Source organism: Bison bison, unplaced genomic scaffold, assembly GCF_000754665.1.
Source record: "Bison bison bison isolate TAMUID 2011002044 unplaced genomic scaffold, Bison_UMD1.0 scf7180017864299, whole genome shotgun sequence".
In the NCBI taxonomy this organism is placed as follows: domain Eukaryota; kingdom Metazoa; phylum Chordata; class Mammalia; order Artiodactyla; family Bovidae; genus Bison; species Bison bison.
Window position 1 is genome coordinate 250,968 of NW_011494871.1, and position 23,236 is coordinate 274,203.

At 34.3% G+C, this 23,236-nt stretch overlaps 1 protein-coding gene across 1 annotated transcript in view; it reads right to left on the reverse strand.

The window, feature by feature from the left end:
• Nucleotides 1-3,315: 3,315 nt before the first annotated feature.
• The window catches only part of PSPC1 (paraspeckle component 1), a 57,740-nt gene continuing 37,819 nt past the window's right edge, over nucleotides 3,316-23,236 (reverse strand). Inside the window, exons 7-9 of the mRNA XM_010851239.1 lie at nucleotides 16,851-16,908; nucleotides 12,820-12,989; nucleotides 3,316-10,618 (exon numbers count right to left, since the gene is read on the reverse strand). Coding sequence (XP_010849541.1) covers nucleotides 10,433-10,618; nucleotides 12,820-12,989; nucleotides 16,851-16,908 — 414 coding nt within the window. The 3' untranslated portion in view covers nucleotides 3,316-10,432. The remainder of the gene's footprint in view (nucleotides 10,619-12,819; nucleotides 12,990-16,850; nucleotides 16,909-23,236) is intronic.

Here is a 23,236-nt window from a genome sequence, read left to right on the forward strand (position 1 = left end):
AGGGGCTCTGTTCAGACAGAACTACTGCATCTGGCACAGGGTAGAAGCCTTTTAGAAGGAAGCGCAGGATATTATATGGAGAATAACTGCAAGAGGGACAGTAAAAGCACGACCAGCATGAAGTGTACTAAGTCACCTTCAGTGATAAATGACAAGGCCTTTCTAGGTCACTGTTCACCAGAGAAGCTTTATACAGTCTTTAAAACCCCAACAAACCACTGTAGGAACTCAAATCCAAAATATTACAAAACCCAGTGGACAGCCATTCTCTCCCTCAATCAGCCTACACCCCATGCCCAGTCCTGAGCACTTACCTTCCATGTCTCAGCAAACAGTATCACCACTGGCCCAGCACTCAGACCAAACACCGCAAGGTCAGTAGCACCCTAACCTCCTGCTCCCATCAGATTACTGCAGCCAGCCCTGGGCATGCGCAGGGGGGCTGGTTCCAGAACCCCCTCAAAACACCAAAATCCACTATAATATGGCAAAGCATTTGAATATAAATCATACCTCCTATATGGTAAGTATCTTTAGATCACTTACAATACCAAATATAAATGTTATGTAAATAGTTGCCTATGACAAATTCAAGTTTCAATTTTTGGAACTTTCTGCAATTCCCTACCCCTCCCACCCCCACACTTTTCAGTCAACTGTTAGTTGAACATGTGGATACAGAATCCAGGGACACAAGAGCCAACTGTCATCTCAAACTGCACTCTATGTGTAAAATACTTAGCTGTAATCTGAAGAACCCTCGTAAATACTAAAGATCCTGTCAAGGAGCAAGTGTAGCTGGGGAGTGGGGGTAGGGAATCAATGGTCTATGTGGTCACCTGTCTTTCCATTTATGACCTAGCCACTCCTGTCCTGACCCCTCCTCACCTCAAACTCAAAACTTAGCAATCTTCACTTCTCCACCCTGACTCCTGGCCCTGGATAGCTCCTTGTTAACTACTCATTGCCCCAGAGTCCTCTCTCCAACTCCCACCTAAAAGTCTACCCTGGGCACTTACTTACTCACCTTTAAGTCCTGCTCAAAAATGATCATCTTAGTGAAATCTTCCCAACATGAGTGGATATTCGCTTCTGGGTTTCCAGAGCACTTCCTAATTGTTTCATTACTATCAACTGGCCTAATAGTTTGCTTAATCTCAAGAAGGTGCCGTATTTTGTTCATTTTTGTATTCTCATTAGTGAATACAGAGTCTGTCTTACAGTTGGTGTCATTCATCCACTAAACATTTGGTAAGGACTTGCAAGGAACTGAAAATATATCACTAATTGACAGATAAGGTCCTTAACTTTCTCAGAACTGACATCCTAGATTAAATGGAGTAAATAAATGAAGAAAATTTCACAAAGTTTTAGGAGAAATCTTACATGACAAAGTGTCTTCAGGAGTTAAGAGTAAATATTTTATAAAGAAAGTGTCAGGTAGATAATATACAAAAGTAAAGGGAGTAAAACGTGTGTCGCTACTTCCTGAGAACTGGGAGTTCAGCCGCGCTGGCCACTCCTGCACAAACACCAACTGATCATACAGGAACGCTGTCCCACCCTGACACCTCACAGTGAGCATACACTCAGCAAACCCTCAACCTCAAGTTATTCTTTTTAAAAGATAAAAATAAACAGATTCATAACTACAGGCCATGTAACAGGATTCGAGGATTACAATCATGTAAGGAAAATAACAGAATTTGACAGTTACTATCCTAGACCAGCATTTCCCAGAAGAAAAATAATGCAAACAACAAAAGAAATTCTAAATTTCATAAAAGCAACATTGAAGGGGGAAAAAAAGCAGCAGATGAAATTAGCTTCATAGTAAACTTTATTTAACTGAATATATCCAAAATATTACCAATCCAACAAGTAGTCATATGAAAAGTTAAGATAGTTTATTCTTTCTTCATACTAAGTCTCTGCAATTTTGTGTCTATTTTACACATCTACTTCAAATGGCAAATTTTCTTCAATACTTATGTATTAGGTTTCATTAAATTTAAGATGCAAAAGTAAATTCACATATCCAAATTACCCCAAATATGTTTACTACTGCATTGATAACCGAATTTAAGTTAATTATAATGCAATTAAAATCCAGTCCCAGCCTCACCAGTCCTGTTCCAAAGACTCAACAGCAACCTGTGGCCGCCACATGGAACAGTGCAGCTACCACGTGGACTGACTGTACCACTCACTCGACCACAATTCTGTTTTATCAGTACAGACTACATTTAAGAGAGTTCTGTCCCTTTATCTCCTGAGATGGTCATTTTCCAGTCTCCTTTAATAAAACAGCTATCATTTTCTCTAGTCATCTCAACTATCTGTCACTGAGTGTCTTCAGATCTAGAATGCAAATGCCAGAGAGCTGAAGGCAGGACTGTCTTTGGCACAGCTGTCTCTGCAGTACCCAGGCTGCGGGACACTACTGCCAATATCCAACTGCTGAAATCAGTCTTGTTTACATGTTGCTAAATTATTTAGTATATGTATTATATGGATATGACCAAAAAAAAAAAAAGACTGGACATGTTGTGTCAGGCAGTGTTCTTCCATATTGTTCAACTAATTACAAGATAATTCAAATTATCAGATCTGTATTTTTAACCCAGAGAAATCATCCAGTCATTGTCTAAAAGATCATAATTTGAATAACTTGGCTTACCTTATCTCTAACACTTGAAGCACAAACACTAGAATATATATTTAGTCTTCCTGAAATATAAACACATTACATTGCAAAGCAGAAATTAAGAATCTGAATAGGTATTTTCTATATTGTACTTCACAGCCCCCAAATTTGGAACATGTCATTTTCCAAGAACTTCTGATCTTCCTCCTACATATAATATACATGATTTAATGGCTCAAGATAAAGGCCCATTAACCATAATATACAGCTAACAAGCAAAAAAACAAGGTCTCTTACATTTTCCTAATAAATCATTATGCATAAATCTAAATAGCAACAACACATCATAAAACTTTGATGGCTTCCTGGGAAGATAATGGTGGGGGGCTGTAAGAAGCAAACGTCAAGTCTGAATCCAAAAACTACAGTAATATAAAAACTATAAACAGAAACCCAAGACAGTTTCCTTCTTCAAAATTTATCATTTTTCTGCATTCATATGCCTAAAAATAGTTAAGCGCTGACTTTTGTAGATGTCCAAGGACTTCCCTGGTGGCTCAGATGGTAAAGCGTCTGCCTACAGGGTGGGAGACCTGGGTTCAATCCCTGGGTCAGGAAGATTTCCTGCAGAAGGAAATGGCAACCCACTCCAGTATTCTTGCCTGGTGGGCTACAGTCCATGGGGTTGTAAAGACTCAAGACAGGACTGAGCAACTTCACTTTCACTTTCAAGGACTGCCAGCCACAGGACTTGGCTGAAGAAAACTAGCAATAAACATTTAAACAGGAAAAACAAATATATTTAGAAATCTATATAAATTTGCTTTAAAGGATGTATGAAACAAAGCCTTCCTCTCATTGACCTGCATGAGAATTTCTGTTTGAAAAACAGGTTAACAAGCCACCCTAGGATAGAAGTTGAGCCTCTTAAGTCCTGGACTCTGAAGGAGCAAGGAATCTGACTCCTTAATGGGGTCTGTGGATATGACGACTTTCTAGACCACAGTTAACACTCCTTCCTGGACCCACACCCATTTCTAGCTCATAAAAGAAAAAAAAGCTTGGTCGAAGTGGATTTACGGTGTCAGGGTTATTAGTCTGGTGGGAAGCAGGACAGAGAGGCACCTAGGAGACAGCTGGATTACAAGGAGAAACAAGTCTCCACACTTGTTTGCTTTGCACAGATATTCTTAACTAACATATACCACAATGTTCTAGAAACTATATTCCAAGATATTTAGAAGGCTGCAAACCAGGCGATTATTTCTTTGCACTAACATAGTCACAACTGTTTGGAAGAAATTATTGTCAGTATATTAACTATGTGCTCTCATTATGAACCAGTTTGATTATTTCAACATACTATATAATTTTAAATAGACTTTTAAATCACATATATATGTAGCATACATATATATCAATATATGTAGCATACATATATATCAATATATGTAGCATACATATATATCACTGTAAGGTCTCACAAAGCAGGTTATAACTCTACCTAAAATTATTTAACAATTCTCATTTACTAAACTGCCAGATGGGTATCACTAAAGTGCGTAATAAAAATTGAAGCTGCAAAGCAAAAGAAATTACATTTAGTAAATATACACATGGTCTTAGAAAAAATAATTTATCAAAACTTCACCCTCAATCTGGAAAAGCAAAAGGTGAGCTCACTTACAAAACCCATTATTTCATCAAAATAGTATCATTCTATTCATATTCACCAGGATGGGAAGTAAAGATCAGCAGTTTTCTAGCACCTTCACAGGTCATCTGGCACAAGCACATTCAAATACACTGACACAAAAACAAATTATTACACTGTTTCAACCTCATACTGGTAAGGATAGCTGAGAATCAGTTAAGTGAAAAAACTTTACATTTCAAAGTGTGTATTTCTCTATACGCCCCCTTCACTTAAACTAACTAGGTTTATGAACACACACATAATAAAATCCTACTTCAAAAAGAGCATTATGTTTAGGACTCAGCACTCAATAGCCAAGCCATAGCCTGATAACAATAACAGATTTTTTGCAGTTCTTGCCAGTTGGCAGAACCTGGGAAAGCTTGACGAGTGTTTTGGTTTCTCTTAACGATTGGCTAAGGGTTCTACTCAACATACAATGTACCAGGACAATCCCCTATGCCACCACCACCAAAAACAACCAACTGAAAGAGTTACTGTGCCTCTTCAGAGGAACACTTTAGAAAAGAGGTTTTAAAGTGGGGTCCCCAGACCCAACATATGGGTATCACCTGGGAACTTGTTACAAATGCCTGCTGTTTAGCCCCACCTGAGACCTGCTGAATCAGAAACTCTGGAGTAGGGCCCAGAAGTCTGTTTTACTGAACCTCCAGGTGATTCCAGTGCACACTTAGCCTGAGAGCCATCAATTCAGAGGACATCCACGACTACTGTAATTTATAGCAGGGATTTTTTCCCCCACTGTTGTATCTCAGCTCTGGAGATGGGTCCAAAATACAAGAGGACCTCTCAATACATAACTGGTGCAACAAATAAACAAATATAGTGAATTCTTAATGACAGAGCTCCCATAAACATTTTTTGTCATAAAATGATATATTCGTATTAGATACCACACCATTTATTTCTCACAACCCAGTTTGCTAAGTTTGCTAAACTGTTGGCTTCATAGTTATTCTGTTTAAAATATTCTAACCACAGGCATAAAAATGTAAATATTTTAACCACAGGCATAAAAAAAGAAAGATTATAGATTAAATAACCACTGAGCAAGTTATTATTATTTATAACACTAAAAAGGTCAGAAATTATTAAAAGAGAATCACTATGTGAAGTTGTTTAACATCTGTTTAGTACATAAAAAGTCACACTTGTAAATCTAAGCAATGTATCATATTTTATATGAATTTACATTATCTAAATTAAAACATACCTTGATAAGAAATTAACTAAAATCATCCTGGCAAAATGTACAATGAAATAAGATGGTTTGTCTATTTTTATGTATTAGATAATATGAATAATTTGCAGAAAATAATTTTTTAAACAAGCATACAAAAATAAAAATGTACATAACTTGCACAGAACACGGCAAGGATAAAACATACACAAAGCTTCATTCACAGAAGCCTGGTTCACTGACACTTCCCATAAAAGACATCAGAACTCAAAGACTATTTCTTAAAGATCCACTCACAAATATGCCATGAAACATTATAGATTCCTACAGCTTTTTATATTATTTCATATATATATATATTTTACCTTAAACTGAGATGTATAACACACAATAAAAATGAACTTGATCCTGTAGTGACAATTTCAGAGCTGGAAACAAATTCCAGGTGTAAATATCAATTCTAAAACCTTCAACAACATGCCATTTAAGACATATGGTACACTTACATTATTACGGAACCAATCAACACAGGGCCCTTGTATTTAATGAGTAAATTAAAACCATTTATTTTTTATACTTTTTAAAAATATAAAGAATACGTAGAAAGAAAAATTCACGTATTCAAATTATATACACTTCATTCTACCTAATCCTAACAATTCAAGTCAATTTTTACACAGAAGTGAACTGCCTGAAACTTGACATTTTACTTAGAAGCAATACCATCTCTTTTGAAACTCATTGCTTTAATTCGGGATGACAAACTGTAATTTTAATGAAGATTTTTAAATGAACAGTCAACAAAATCTGAACAGAGGAGTTGGTAGTTACAACACTGATTTAAGCTATAATACAATATACTTGAAAAAGAATTCTTTTAAATATGCATTACAAACTCTGGCTACATTACTCTAAGAAATGTGATATTCTTCATCTAGAAAATGAAAGTTTATCATATTGAAAGTATCTCAAAACAAAAAAGTACACACTGCTAATTCCACCAGGTGAATAAAAATATACCCTAATAATAGGTTTCAACCAAAAGGAATCCTTAAAGATACTTATAATCTAAACACGATTTTATAGAAAAAGACAAAAGGTCAAATAATATTCCCAAGGTAACACAGCACTTGGACCTTTAAATATTCAGTCATGTAAGATTCAAACTTCAATCAGTAATAACATTATTCAGTAATCAAGACCCTTTGAAACAAAGACCCTTTCAAGATATTTTTTCCTATACTCAGAAGATAGTGCTATTGATTTTAAAAGAACTAATACACAATATATAATCCTGATTTTAAAGATCAGAAAACTTTTTAAAAAATCAGATTCTATAAAAATAGTGAAATTCTTCACCATTTTCCCAGAGTGACATTCTATAAATTACTTAACCACATTCAATCAGGAAACTGTATGTGTATACTTCATTATACACACTGGAGAAAACCAGTATCTTATACTACTACAGTTTCCCATTTTTAAAAATTTAGTAATGAAGGGTACTGGAAAGGAAACAATGCTCTTGAAAAATGTAAAACTACTGTCAATTTATTTAACCATTATTTGTTTACAATGAAATAACCCATACTGGGCTACATGTACCACTTAAGAGATGGCCTGGCTACTTACTCTGAAGTAGCCCCTCCTCTGACCCCAGGAGTTCCTGTGGAGGAGCATCTAACCAACTAGGAAGGAAAAGACAGGGCAACATTTACAATGGTGAAATCTAGGAGTCAGGAATGTGCCTTATTCTTAAAAGTAAGTCTGACTTTAAAATCAGTTATGCTCTCAAATTTCACGAATATGGTTAAACATACTACTACATATTGTAACAAAACTCCTAACATACCAAAAAACCCACATTTAAGTATCATACTCTTCCCTAGTAAGGTATCTTTTTCATTTCTGACTAGCACCATTTGACACTAAATATCAAAAATTTTAGAGGTTTAAACACACATTTATCACATTCTTCCACAAACCGTCTCCATTCAATCACACATTTATGTACTTTCTCTCATTCATAACCTAATTTGTAATTATAAACCCACCCCCAAATCATTAATGTGACTATTAACCATTCACTGTGACATTTAGCAATTATTATAGAGTTTACATGTAACACCAACTTTCTGAAACTTGTATGTTCGACAGGTACATTTCTGAATAAAATGTGATAGCATAATTCAATTAGGTATTTGAGAAACAAAATCCAATTCAGATACTGTCATTGTTGATCATCTCTGGTTCTATTAAATGGCAATTCTAGGTAAAACAAATATTTTTCCCATGTTACTGATATTGTAGGATTCAAAACAAATATTTAATATCTTCCAATGAATGCTCAGCACTGATTTTAAGCATAAAAATCTAAAAACTCAAAATAACAAATTGAGCTTTATGAAATACAAGTTAACCAATAGCTTTTTAAAGACAGAATCACGTCAAGAAGAAAATGAATACATTCATTCTCAAAATAAAAACGGAGAAATTAACAAAATACATCACTAAAATAAAACAATTAGGAACATGGATATTCATTTTATTTTGTGCATATTAATAACAGCATATGAAACCTAAATCATGTAGACTTTAAATGCAGTGTTTCAAATCATTACACAAAAAGAAACATAATACTGTGATGTTATACTACTAATATTGTTTCATATTATCTTTTTAAGAAAAGAATTATGGGAGCATGGATGACAAAATCACATTTATTTAGAAAAGCTAATACTATTCTTTATTTTTATATCTACAAGTTTTAAGCAAATTGCATTCAAATGTTTTCCTTGGCATACTTTTCCACAAGAAAAAATAATGACTGAGCCACAAAGTTGTTTAACTGGACAAAAACACTAAAAACTTGAGTAACTAGGAGTTCACAGATGCTCCACTTGACTCACTCAGAAGCTGTTTCCAGGGTAAACTTGGTAAGAACTGGAACAAGGACTTTCTCGATGAAGGGAAAAAGCTGTGTAGAGCTCTGTTCTTGGAGCCAGAATGAGCCGGACACTAGAATGTTGAGATTAGGGCATCTCTTTGTGCAATGGTTTCAAATGTTCTTGAGTGAATCGTACGGAATTTCACAGCCTTGGCCAAAGCTAGCTTGGTATTAACATCAAGGACAAAGTTTCTCCCAATTTTAATTCAGTTTTGAAGCAAAATACAATACTAAAAATTACCTAAAGATTTTAAGAATAAAAATACCGATGACAGGAAAGGTATATTCAGGTGCAGCAGATATCACTTAAAAATTATAGCTGATGTTAAAACTCCCCACGCTGCAATTAATGTCACAAACATTACAAATTACACACCCCTTGCCAACTCACATTCACAGAAAATGTGATGAGAATAGTCTATTATTTTACAATCTCCTTATCGTGTTTTCAAAGATTTGCCAAAAACAATAGAATGCTGCCAATTTTGGAAAATAACTACATCCATATTGTTGTGTCTAAAAAAATAGAACATAAAATAGTACATAAGAAAAATTTGATACAAAAGCATGCATCTCAAGCATGCCTTATAGTCAACTGCTTTTATGCAATCTTAAGTAACCAAACTTTTTTCAAAGGATGCCTTCCAGCAAAAATGGGTATTACCATGCCTGGGTAATATTTACACACTGCTCACTTTTTTAAAACACATTCTTCTTCAGAAAAATGCTAAAAGCATGGTATAGTAACACACTGAAATGTTATGTGAGAAGTAACTGTGCTACAACCAATGCCTGATGCCTTAGATTTGTGGCTTAAATACATGACTCCTCAAATGTAATTTTAAATTAAACATGGCTAACTTACAAAATTTTTAATGAGAACTGTTTTAGAATAAAAATCCTAATGTGATGTTTCTCCATACTACTGAAAATCAATCTTCAAAACATAATTGATAGGAAAGAGATCTAATCTGATTGCTGTAACACTCACCACATGAACCATATTTCTCGGAGACAAGCACACCTCGCCTGTCTGACTGCAGAGAGACTCCTGAACATTCATAGCCCTGCAGAGTCAGGCTACCTTGAACATTTCTGGAAACAAACATGCTCAAGAAGTGCCCAATTTCTTTTAAATACTACAGCAAATTCCCAACTAACATCCTAGCTAATGCTATTTATTGTTTGATTTTAAAGAAAATTTAAAGAGTAAGATCTAGATATTGACACCAAATAAATAAAAGCCGGTAAGATTAAAAATAGATATTTTATAAGCAAAAGAGATTTGCCTTCAAACATTTTTTTTCAAGATTCAAAAGATTTATTTGGAAAACTCAGCACAAGACAAAGATATCCTTAATATTCCTCCTGAGAATATCTGAATATTCAGAATCTATATGAAATGTAGACAGCAACTCTGATTTCACAGGACATCAATGGTGCATACAGGTGTAATCCCCACACCCGCCCTCCCCCACTTGCTACTCTGTCTGCCCCTTACTGACATCAGTTTTCACTAAGCTCCTATTTCAGGGCAACTTGCACAAATGAAAATCATTGTCATTTGTAAATGGCTGGGGTTAGTTAAAGCAATCCAAGTATTACCGTTACAGCAAAGTTTAATAAAACTGTAAGAGAATACCACTAATAACAGTTTAAAATTATCCAAGATGATTTCTTTATTGAGATTAACTACACAAAATTCACAGTACTGTGGCATACTTATATTTAGCTAAAGTCACAAACACATTTGAACATTCACAATGATGAGTATCATCATTACCATTCTAATCTACAAAGCTTATGAATAAAGAAAAATACAAAAACTTCAAGTATTTAAAAAAAAATTTAAAGTCTAAATACAATAACAATAAAACTTTTCTTCTAGGTAACAGGTAAAAGTTATTTTTCTCCTCTAAACAGTCATGAACGAAAGACTGTTTAGTATCTACGACGCTTGTTAGGGCCTTCAAAGTTGGCCCCTTGGCTCCCTCTACCAAAACCACCAGGACCACCACTAACAGGACCTACGCCACTCATCGGTGCTTGAGGGGTTTCAGAACCTGTTCTACTACCCATAGGTGATCCCATCTGAGACGGTGGTCCTTGCGGAAATCTATCATTGTGCTAGAATACCACATAACAAATGTGAAGTCCATTTGGAACACGCCAAATATAAGTGACAAGAAAAATTGGCACAATCCCAAGTGGTGGTGTCATGAAGTTCAGCAGAAAGTCCAGCAGAATCAGGATCACACATAGAAGGAAGAAAGGAGCAATTTAATTAGTTACTATGTTTTAAAAATAAAAAATAAAAGAAGCATCTGAATGAAGAGTTACATTTTGCTAATGCTATGCCCCAATTTCATGAAAAACGAACTGATTTTACAAAGTGAATGCCATCTTAAACTTAGTTATTATTTTACTGTTCTGATCTCTCTTTTTATTTGTATTTATTTTTCACTTGGCCATGCTGTATGTGGCTTGTGGGACCTTAGTTCCCTGACCAGGGAATGAACCCAGGATCACAGCAGTGAAACCACACAGTCCTAAATACAGACTGCCAGGGAACTCCCTCTCTTTCATTAAAGTTTATACTGCATGTAACAGTTCAATTAATAAACGTACTGTGTTTTAAAAATCAGAGACAAAACTGGGGAGCAGCATCACATTGTTTGAAGAAGTACTGGGTTGGCCAAAAAAGTTCATTCAGGTTTTTCTGTGCCATCTTATGGAAAAACTCCAACCAACTTTTTGGCCAACACAGTAAATATTATAAAAATTTCAACAGTAATGCATTTAACATAGAAAGTATAAATAAACACAGTTATAATTTCAGCATGAAAACTTTCAAGGAAGGTGCTTTTCTGTAAAGACTATTACTGGGGAAATAGTTTTTAGAAGTCAACAAAAGGCAGAATTAAACACGAATTATGTATTCTGAAAAACTTCACAGTAATAACTACATATCATAATTGCAAAGGTTGAACAGAACTCCCTATAAGCAGTAGTAAAATACCACTGTGAAAAAGACTAAGAGGGACATTTAAATAAATGTTACCATTTCTGTGTGAGGTAGGTAAAAGCAGACCAGTTACTTTTACTAAGTCTCTGCTGATTACATGCTACACAAAACTTTAACCAAAGTATTTTTACAAGTTTTTACTAGCTCTCAGACACTTTACTACGAAATAAGCCTCCACTGAAGGACACAGGTACACTGATCAGTATGTAACACCGGATCTGATCACAGTCAGTATTATGTTACTTCCTCGGTATCTGTGTAGATACTCATTTAAAAAGCCTGTTGGCATATCCAGTTTGTCCAAATTCTTAAAGGACTATATTTAAAGTAAATAAAATTTAAAATAGAATAGTGCATCCATCGGTTCTAAGACCCATATTCACTGCTTGTGTCTCTGAGATCAAGAGGGTTTAGAGCTGATGGCAGGTCTGAGTCTTAACAGCAATACCTTCTCTTTCTCAGCAGTAATGGTATCTTCTATTCCAGAACTGAGCTTCCTTTCCCAAATACACAGTCAACTAATTTCCCCTTTCTTAATGTTACTTAGGACAACCATTAACAAAAACCAAATAAGAAAATGTTTTACCAATATAAAGTCTCATTTAAATAGTGACAGACTTTAAGGGAAAAGAAAAATGGTATGAGTCTTGTCACTGATACTTAAAATATGAAGTACAACTGAAAAACATTTTTATAATATGTAACCCAGGCAAAGATATCTTCACACTCTCAAACCAAGATATGAAATTGCCTAAATTTAGTAGTAAATGTAACTGAAATTTCTAAGTCTATTTAGTGAGAATGCAATATCAATATGTTTAAAATATACTTTAAAACTTTAATGAAAAATTTTTTACAGTTAAATTCTCTGAAATTACTCATAAGTGATTTTTTTTTAAAAAGACAGAAAACTGTGTTTTCATACATATTGGGGCTTCGTACCTCACCAAAGGTAAGGAATTCAGAGGAAAAGAACACAATCACAAAATACTAGAATGTACGCTGAATGGTGGTAAGAGGTGTATACAAATGAAAATCACTGTAAAATGACTGTAATTAACATATACATCTGCCATACACTCATATACAAAAGCATGCCGTGGATCATAATCCTAACTCTTGAGATAATAAAAAATTGCCTCTCATAAATCAACATCTAAGTTCATAATATTATCTTTTCTTCATTGGACACTGATCTTTACTGACAAAACAAATGATGCCAAATTATGTTAAGTGTGAAGTTACCTTTGGGGCAGAAGTAAATACTACTGATATAATCACAATAATGCGCATGATACATTACCACTGCTCCATTATCTGGCATCATTGGAGTTCCCATATTTGCAGCTCCTTCTGGCCCCATGGCAGGACCAGGACCCATTGGCGGGCCAGGAATAGTTCCTCTGTTGTTCATATTCATACCCATCATTGCAGGAGGACCTTGGTTACCAGCAGGTGCTGGGCTAAACGCATCTACGCAAAACAATCTATACTTAGAGCTGTCCTATCTTAGTTGAGTAAACATTTAAAATTTAACAATACTTAGGCAATCTATATAACAAGAATATTATCAAAATCATTTTACTTCCTTAAGAATGGAACACTCAATTATTGACTCTGATAGAGCACTACATTTGCTAAACAAATGTACATATAACAAATGAGAAAACTATCAATTATTTTATGTCTGAGACTACCAAAGCTTGAAAAGTTTTCTTTAAAACATCAGTATTATTTGCTGCAGTCTGCTTTTTAACCTAATTAATACTCCCTTATGAGTGAAGAAAGTATGACATCTATCAGTTTAAATTAACAGCAAAGGATTAGCACTTACAAAACCACTTAATTTTCTTATAGTCATGACTAAAAATACTAGCATGTAAACTATATTAAATTGTGATGGAAGAAACCACACCCTCATATATAGGTATATATGTGTGTGTATATGTATATATAGTGTAGGTATGTGTGTGTGTGTACATTATATATATACATATATACATACATATATAACACCCCACTCCAGTACTCTTGCCTGGAAAATCCCATGGGCAGAGGAGCCTGGTAGGCTGAAGTCCATGGGGTGGCTATGAGTCGGACACGAACTGAGCGACTTCACTTTCACTTTTCACTTTCATGCATTGGAGAAGGAGATAGCAGCCCACTCCAGTGTTCTTGCCTGGAGAATCCCAGGGACGGGGGAGCCTGGTGGGCTGCCGTCTCTGGGGTCACAGAGTTGGGACACGACTGAAGTGACTTAGCAGCAGCAGCATATATATAAAGTTGACTGTAAACAAACTGACTTTTACATAGTTACTGAACGCCTCCCAAAATTACAGGAGGTACTTGTTAACTTTATATAGAAATATACAATAGAAACAAACTAAAAAATTGAAATGATTCATCATGACAAAACTTTTTTCTAAAAGCAAATGCAACCAAATACAGATAAAATATTGATACAGCTATTTGAATTTTTTTTGAAATACTGAATAAAGAAATTCTGGAAATGAGAACAGTCGGATACCTCAAATTTTTTTTTCACCAAGACATCCATCCACCTGCCTCATGTTAACTACAATAATGTTTAAGCTGTAATACAACATTTATAATGACTTCAAATACATTTTTAGGTATCCTCTTGTAACTTTTTAAACTTTTAAACTAGTTATACTTGTTTATTATTAAAAATTCATGACAAAGACTGAATTTTCTTCTAGTATTAGCTAATTTCATGACATTCAGAACTCAATTTCTCAAAAACACATTATAATAGGAGTGGAACTTGTCATTCAAATTCACAATTCAGTATCCAATGAAGCTCAACTTTGCACAAGGCCGAGTACAGGAGCAGCTGAGGGAGGAAGTCTGACTTCCTGTTGTCCTGGCAACATACTCTGTGGCTCCTTCTGAACCCAATCCCCAGACCCCAGCCACTTCCTGGAAAGGAAGTAGTTCCTTAATCCCAAAAAGTTCTCACTAGTAAATCTACACTTGAACTACCCAACAATGTTTCTATTCCCTTAGGATAGCTACAAATAAAATTTTTTACTGCTGCTGCTGCTAAGTCACTTCAGTCGTGTCGGACTCTATGCGACCCCATAGACGGCAGCCCACCAGGCTCCCCCGTCCCTGGGATTCTCCAGGCAAGAACACTGGAGTGGCTTGCCATTTCCTTCTCCTAAACTTCTACAACTTTTCCCACAAGCAAAATGATTAAGGGCAGAGGCATGATCCAGGAGGAATCCTACCTCAACTTTCCCCAAAAAGAACAGATCAAGGATTAGGGTTTTGTTTTTTTTTTTTCTTTTAATTAAACATAATTATCACACCTAACTTCTAAGATACAATATAACTATACAAGTATGTGTATAATAAAAGACAAATATTTTCAAATATCAACAGTTGAAGTACTCTTATTTTTAGTAATTATGTTCTTCTACCAGATGGCTGTAATTAGACTAAATGTAAAGATCTAATAAGGAATGTTAGAATTATCTGGTCCCCTGAAAAGCAATTTTATAAACTGTGTTCTACGTGGAGTACACCAGAAAACCTACTGTCACATATCATCTATGTAACTGGAGAGAATACGACAATTTACCAACTGAACAGTGACAATCAACTGCATGATAAAGACTTAAAAGTCATAACTCTCACTTTGAGGATAAACTCTCACTTTGAATAAAATGTAAAAAGGAGAAAATTAAATGGAGTGGATGTTAGGGGAGCTAACTAAGTGTTCAAACAAGGTTCTTTAGTGAATAAATTGCCATCAAAACTTTTAAATCTCTTAAATTCCTAACTAAATAAGAAATCTAAAGGTATATTCTCCCATTTCTTCTAATAAAGTTGCTCATCAAGTCAGACTGTTTTCATGGTCCCTAAAACATCAGAAATATTTCAAGTTTGGTTCCGATGTTAATGGACAATCTAACAATTATAGTGGCATTTCAAACTACCTGTAAATGGCATTTCAAACAACCTCACACTGAAAATCCTTAAATCCACCTGGATTATATTATACACCAGCCCACAATTCACTCTGAAAATGATATAAACACTCAACTACTTGTACATCACTATACCCTCAACTGTACTACCTGATTTAAAACTTCTCATGTACTCTTGGTTCTCTGATTTTTTTTCATGTACCACTGTACTACAATTGTACTACACAATTAAGTTCTTTGAGTTAAGGGCCATGTTTTGTGCTTCGTCTGCATCTCAGAGATGGTCAATAACCACTTTTTTGCAGGTAAGAAAAGTGACAAAAGTAAACAGCATTTGTCTTAAATGATTTAGATTAGCTAATTGGCAAATGGCAATAAACTGGCATGGTGGGAAGTGGTCGGTCATGAAAAATGCTCGACCTACATATTAGATGCTTTCAGATTTCTTATTCCACACACCGTGCATACATTCTAAGCACAATGTGGATCTCCTCACTGGGAGTGCACTTGACGCACTGGAGTGTTCAGGTGATGTAATCCTTGCAACAATATGTACACTTGACTTATGTAGATTTAACCTCAGCTTCTGTGAAACTCTTATAAAACTTATTTATCTAAATCTCGAAGGTGTGACAGTTAAAATTTAATAAAACTTATGAAAACATGCCACTTATGTTTCTCTTAGCTTATTTACTTAGTATTGCTCCCCTGACCACCTGGGTAGACAAGCAATCAATATTAAAGTGCTACTATGAACATTTTCTTAAAAACTTCACATCAATTCTAAAGATATACATGAGCTTAAATATGTAAGACATATCTCATTTACTTGACAAGTCACACATGTCTCCAAACAGTGCATTTCTGTGTACGATACTGTGGGCTAGTGCAAAAGAAGTTAAACATTCAGTAAAATAAATAAAAATAGCTTCAAAGTTATGCAAAATGTTATGTTAAAATAGAAATATATAAAATACTCTCAAAAAGTTTAAAGACACTATAACTCAGAAGCTAGCAAAATTCCAACACCAAAAAAATTGCAGGGCATGAAGTCTGATTTTTAAAAGTACATCATTGCTGTATTATATCATGTGATGACTACAAGTTTCAGGTTGTTAATCAAAACCTGTTTACAGGTTTCTTTCGTTGCATCTATTAAAACATAATACATCTTTTAGCCTTCGAATAAACAAAATAAAATTGTTCTTCCTAGCACGTACTTTAAATATACTGATTTTTTTCTCAGTTTAATAAATGTAGGAAATTTCACCACTTACAAATGTTGGTTCCAAATTTTTGTTACTGACATACCACAAATAGCATGTATAGTTCCCTGAAAAATGACAAGTAAGTGACAGAAGCCTGTGCTTCAAATCCCTACCTCCCATGTTTATTGCTCCACGGGGACCCATATCACCCATTCTCATTTCCTGTTCTCTCTGTAAGTAAACATAGTTGTCACAGTCAACCTATCGATCTTAGGACTTAACATTTCCCATCTAAAATTAAAAAGAAAAAGATAAATTGGGACATAATGTTGCATTAAAATTTTAAATTTCCAACATCATTTACTTAATAAGAACACTGAAAAGAAACCACTCTCACAGCCTTAATTAAACATATTACAAATGCTTAGGGCATCCAATTTATACTTCTATATATTACCAGTGAGTAATACATAAAATCTATTACATGACATTTTTTATATTATTCTTCCAAGAGATCATAGACACATGCCTAGAGTCTAGAAGAAGAAAAATCTAGTAATAACAACCAAGAAGACCAATTATTTCTCCCACCTAGGTCTCTAAAGTCTTAAAACAGAAATGACCATTACCGCTTTCACATTCAAATGTATTCAAACACACAACACAGCTGTGGGGCACTAAGCCAAAAATAAGGTTATAGACAATTTTCATTTTTGCAATATAATTCACCTTTGCATTTTTCTTCAAGTCCTCTGGCATTATTTCACCAGGTCTTTCAGATATACCATAAACCCTCCACTACATACAAGCAATTATTGAAAGCTCAACATAATATTGCTTCCTTTATCTGAATAAGAATTTTTTTAGAAACTGAAATAAAGTGTTATCACACAGTCATCAAGTTCTGAAACAAAATGCTCTTGAGGTTACCTATGACATAAAAGGCCACACAAATGTACAAAACATTTTAAGTTTCAGTACAAAAACTAGTCCTTAAAAACTCATTTACCAACAGTTACATAGAACTAACTTCAGTGAAATCTCTAGGTGAAATTACCCAACATATTGTAACTGAATTTTACACTATTATTTAATGATCTTTTCCAATACCAAACAAGTGTTACAAGTAGCAATCATAAAAAAATTCCAAGTGATGTCTAAATCTAAAAAAAGCCTAATTTTTCTATTTTCAAAAGCAGTTTTATTACAACGAGTTGGTTTTAAAATACTAGTGAAAAGTACCTATAAAGCTAGAAATGAAGGAAATAAAAAACCTATAAACGGAGAAAAACCACTAAGCAGCAAGTCAACTGCCCATCTAACCTAATGGAGGTACCTCTAAAGCTAACCCATAAGGAAGCTACGACATGAGAAAAACACCACTTATGTAACAGTTCCATGAAGAAATGTTTCTCGTTGCCCAGAAAATCTGAATACCAAAGCTTTCTCAAAGTTAACGTTTAACTTTCCAAAAAATAAATTTGTTTCATCATAAAACATTTGACTATTAACAGATAGTATTACTGACCAGCAAGAAAGCTATTTTATAAAACTGATTACCAATGAAGTCATGTAATTCTGAAATTATAGGGAAAATATTATTCTATAATCATACTTCACACTATTATCAACAAATTAAGCCAAGCTCTCATTTCCTCAGTAGTAGAGCCTAGTGATAACGTGTGGACTCTTTCAGCAAACCCAAAATCTTTAACGTTATTATTTACAGAAGATACGTCTCACAAAGAGCTGGCTGCACTCCAGTACCAAAGTAAAATACATGGATTTTATGGTCCCAACATGTTGGAGGGAACAAAGGTTTAACTTAGGTTTTTACTTTTGATTTGCCTTAACTATGAAAGACTAGGTAGGCAATAGCTAATTACTGACAGAGAGTAATTATTAGTCTCACCGTTTGAGACTTCAATTTTCAAATCCCCCTATGTATTCCAACATCCATACTCAATGCCTGCAATTCATGGTGGGGCATCAGAGAATCCTTTTTATTGTTTAAGCCTCTTTATGATTTCAGCTTTACCTTTCACCTTCTGAAATAGTAGTGTTTAGTTTTATCATTCATAAAGTACTTTTTAAAAAAACATATTGTATTAGTCTATTTCCTTCATTAACAGAGTTTTGCAGAAAGCATAGTAACATACTGAAGAGATCTATGGTTTTAAGTCAACTATTCAACAGTGGCTGAAACAGTCCCCTTTTGATGCTCTGTTATAAACTATTTCCAGTTTTAAAATATCTTTAAATGAGACAATCAGAATGTCATAACATTCTAAGGTAGCAGATCATTGGATTACAGTAACAATTCATGCTATTACACCATTTTTCACTAAAAATGCATAATTTGTTAATATTTCCCTAAAGGAAACTTCTGAGTACTATTTTACATAGCTATAATCACAATATTAAGAAAAGAGATAATACAGATGACAGATCAATTTTTAACTAATTTAGAAAAAGCAAAAATTTTAGCTCCCTAGTTGTATTTTAAGGTTATTGTAACTTTCTATAAACCCATTGCTACATACTTCCAGTAAAATGCAAGAGGCAGATATAATATTTAAGGGTAGTGTTATCAGAAGAAATTAAGACAGTCCTTCTCATAACTTGATATATTGAGTATCAATAAGGAGAAATCACTTGAAGTTCACTATAACTATATACCCACCCAAAAACAATACATAAGACCCTCAACTGCTCCTGCAAATCCTTCTAATATATTTTAAATTGGAACTGATACAATAATATGTGTGATATTTTTATAATACAAATTTTAATGACATTATTACTTAACCAAAATTATTGTGGTTTAACAGGCAACAATTTATATGTAAACAAAATCTCAAAAGACTGCAGCGCTATATAAAAGGAGAAAGCTAAGATGACAGTTTTAATTAATTCAACAAATCCTCACAGCAACCCTATGAAGTAAGATCGAATGTTATCCTATTTTAGAGATGATAAACCTAAGGCCCAGCATTGTTCAGTAACTTATGCAGGGTCATACGTGTAGCAAAGTGATTGAGCTGACCTATAAAAATCTGCCCAAATAGAGTTCATGGAATTATCTTCTTCACATTCTTCAAGAATCTTATTAAAGACTAACAAAAAGCAATGGTTTTTAATATGTTTTTACCATATTATTAAGAAGGTGTTCCTTTCAATTATAAGAATTATGCATACGTATTTTTGAAAACTGGTTAGTGAAACATGCTTAAATACACAGTTGACCAAAAACAAAAGTACAACTGATCCCAGAGCCACATTGTATCAGAGCAACAGTTCATCAACACAAAGTTCTCAAGATGTGGTTCATGGAGTGAAAAGAATCTCCCAAGACGCACCCAAGATGTGCACGACCTCAAAGCTACTTCACAGAACACAGTTCTAACATTGTTTTATCTGGGCTTTCCACTGAGACACTCTAGGGCACGGTGCAAGAGCAATGGTGAGCAAAAATCCTAGTGTTAAGAGCACAAAGCAAGGCATCTGCACTCAATTTTTACTAGCAATCACTGTACTCTTCACATTACAATTGCAGTTAAATAACTTCAGTCACAGCTGCCTGGGCCAGAGCACCTGGAAAAGACTAAAGATTAGATTGTAAGAAAAGAAAATATAGAAGCCACATTTCAAACACCTGTACTTTATTTTCATTCGTTGTGGCTGAGTCAAGGCATATGGGATCTTAGTTCCCCAATGCAAGCGTGGAGTCTTAATCCCTGGACCACGAGGAATGTCCTTAAAGACCTGCTGTACAACATGGGTCTGAAATAGCTATCAGTTTGTTTCACAAAGCATCTCTGAATTGTGTGCAGTTACTTAGTTGAGTAGGTAAGAACCCTGTCATGAGACAGGTGAAAGGGAAAAAACCCAGTCACAGTATTTTCTCTAGCAACAAATGAGATGTGGTGATCAGGGCAAATGAAGCCTATCAAATGGGTTACATCAGTCAAAAGACAATTCTGACCGGGCTTCAGAGATGCAGCACATCAGTTTTTGAAAAAGAGGTGTCGAATTTATGTGGAAGGGAAAGCAGACTATGGTGAATATATGGATGAAAGAAATGTGAGACGACAAGCAACGACAATTACAGCTGATGTTAAATTTCTAGGTGACCAGACAAAAGACAAGGCATAGAATGCATGATTCTTCTTTGGCCATTGTGTGGTACAGTCTTACTTCCAAATCATGACAAACAGTATTTACATTGTATAAGGACAAGAATTAAGATACTTTATATTAAAAAATAATAATTTCAGCTATGAACACCTGGATGAAATAGTAAAAAGGATTAATTTTATGAACTTTCTATCTTTAGGTACATGTCTTTAATTATTCTATGCAACCAAATAGATGTCTACATTAAGCATTTCTGCTGCATTCTGAAATAGGGTGGATATTTCAAGAAAACCACTTCTGTGACTGGGCTGCAGCTGAGTAAGACATTTTCTTGGAGCAAGATTATTACTTGAGACAGCATTTGACAGACAAGCAGATTACTGACCTGTGTAATTTCTTATAAGTGGATGGTATTAAGAAATGTGACTTGTTTTAATTTTGTATAACAAAATACATTAACATTTAGATAGTAGGTGAAACTCAAGGGATCACTATTTTTCTGTTTGGTACATTACAAACTCATGCACAGGAAAACAATCCACTCAAAGATAAGGTAGACGAATGGATTCTAATGCAAAAGAGTACTTTTAAGAAACTACTGCTTGTCAAGTTTCACTGCAGTATCAAACAAGAATATTTCAATTATCTGAAAAGGTTAAAATATATATACTTGTCTCCATTTACTTATCCATGTGAAACCAGGTTTCCTTCATGCTCTTTGACCAAAAGAGCAGTTTGCAATAGGTGGAATGCAAAAGCAAATATGGGAAGCCAGCTATTTTCTTATAAAGCCCAAAATTAAAGAAATTCACAAAGGAGTAAAACAATACCACTCTTCCACTACACAAAGTCGAGCACTAGAGAAATTTGCAAAAACTGTAAAATAAGGTCCCTCTTTCCACTACAACACATTTTCTTTTAAATGTCTCTTTAAATTTTTAATATAGCATTGATATAGTGTAATTAAAACCTTTTTGGGGTCCTCAATAATTTTTAATAGCTTTTAAAAAAGGTTTGAAACCAAAAAGCTTAAGGACCACTGCTTGTAAGTTCCTGTCAGTATTTACTCATGAAAAAGTAAAGTAGCAGAAAATTTGCCCTAATGTAAATTAACTAAACCAATATACCTTAATGTAGAACTAGACATTATTTTATGGAGAATATTGACTTTTTTCCTTAATACTTAATGTGCTAAAATATGTATATGAATGCCTAGGGTTTAGGAAACAGTAAACTAAACAAAAACTGACTTTACATAATTACCAGCTGGAATAACATTCTGCAAGCAATGATATGGTGTGTTCACCCAACACAATGATCAATCTAAGTACTCGTCTGAGTGAATATAGTCCCAACAGCTACTATCCTTCTCCTTTAATCCATCAAGTCCTTTCTCGGGTATATCTCTAAAGAAATATCTAAGGATCACGATGTGCTGTTTCAGTTCCATGTCTTAATAAAGAAAATGCTAAAAATCCTGAAATAAAACTCTAGAGAAATGTATAAGTTCTGGCAAATAGCAATATTCAACCCATCATTAAATATTCCTAGAGTTTTTCCTAAAAATAAATTCTTGTAGCACGTGGAAATGTATCTTTTCACTAGAGAAGTTTACATAACAAGAATAACTAGACTGTTGGAGAGTCAGACTTTCATTAGAGAAGACAAACTGTCAGCATCTAGAAATATTAGGGAATAAACATATTTATAAACAAGAAAGCAACAGAAATCAATTACGTAAAATATTTTTTAAAAAACAGGTATAAAGAAAAATAAAATCACAAAAAAAGGTAGGACACTTTGCCAAGAAATTATCCACTCATTTAAAAAGCGTTATTAAAAGGTGTGCATCAAGAAAGTAATCTTCTAATAAACTAAAATAGGAAATAAGAAATGTTCCTATTAATAGAACACAAATAACAGCATGCAAACCTTCCAACATAACCAACAGAGAAAGGCATGGAAGACTTAACACTCTAAATTCAAGTAATAAAAAACAGCGTTTTCCAAGACATTTATATCATTCACTGCTATATGGGGAGGGGGGAAAATATTTTAACATAAGACAACTATTAAAATATAAACTATACAGTATGTTTTCTGTTCAATTCGAATGCATGCATTCCAAAGTATCTACACCCATGAGTATGGAGGAAACATTCCTCAGTTTATGACTGCCAGAGTGAACCATTAATTCACACTTCATTAGGGAACCACAAAGAAACAGTTATCAGAACACATCTATTAGAATATCCAAAATCCTTAACAGTGACAACAGGAAATGCAGGTGAGGTCGTGGAGAAACAGGAATTCTCATTCTTTGCTGGTGGGAATGCAAAACAGTATGTCCACTTTAGAAGACAATTTTAACAGGTTTTTGGTGTGTGTGTGTGTGTGTGGTTTTTTTTTTTTAACAAAACTA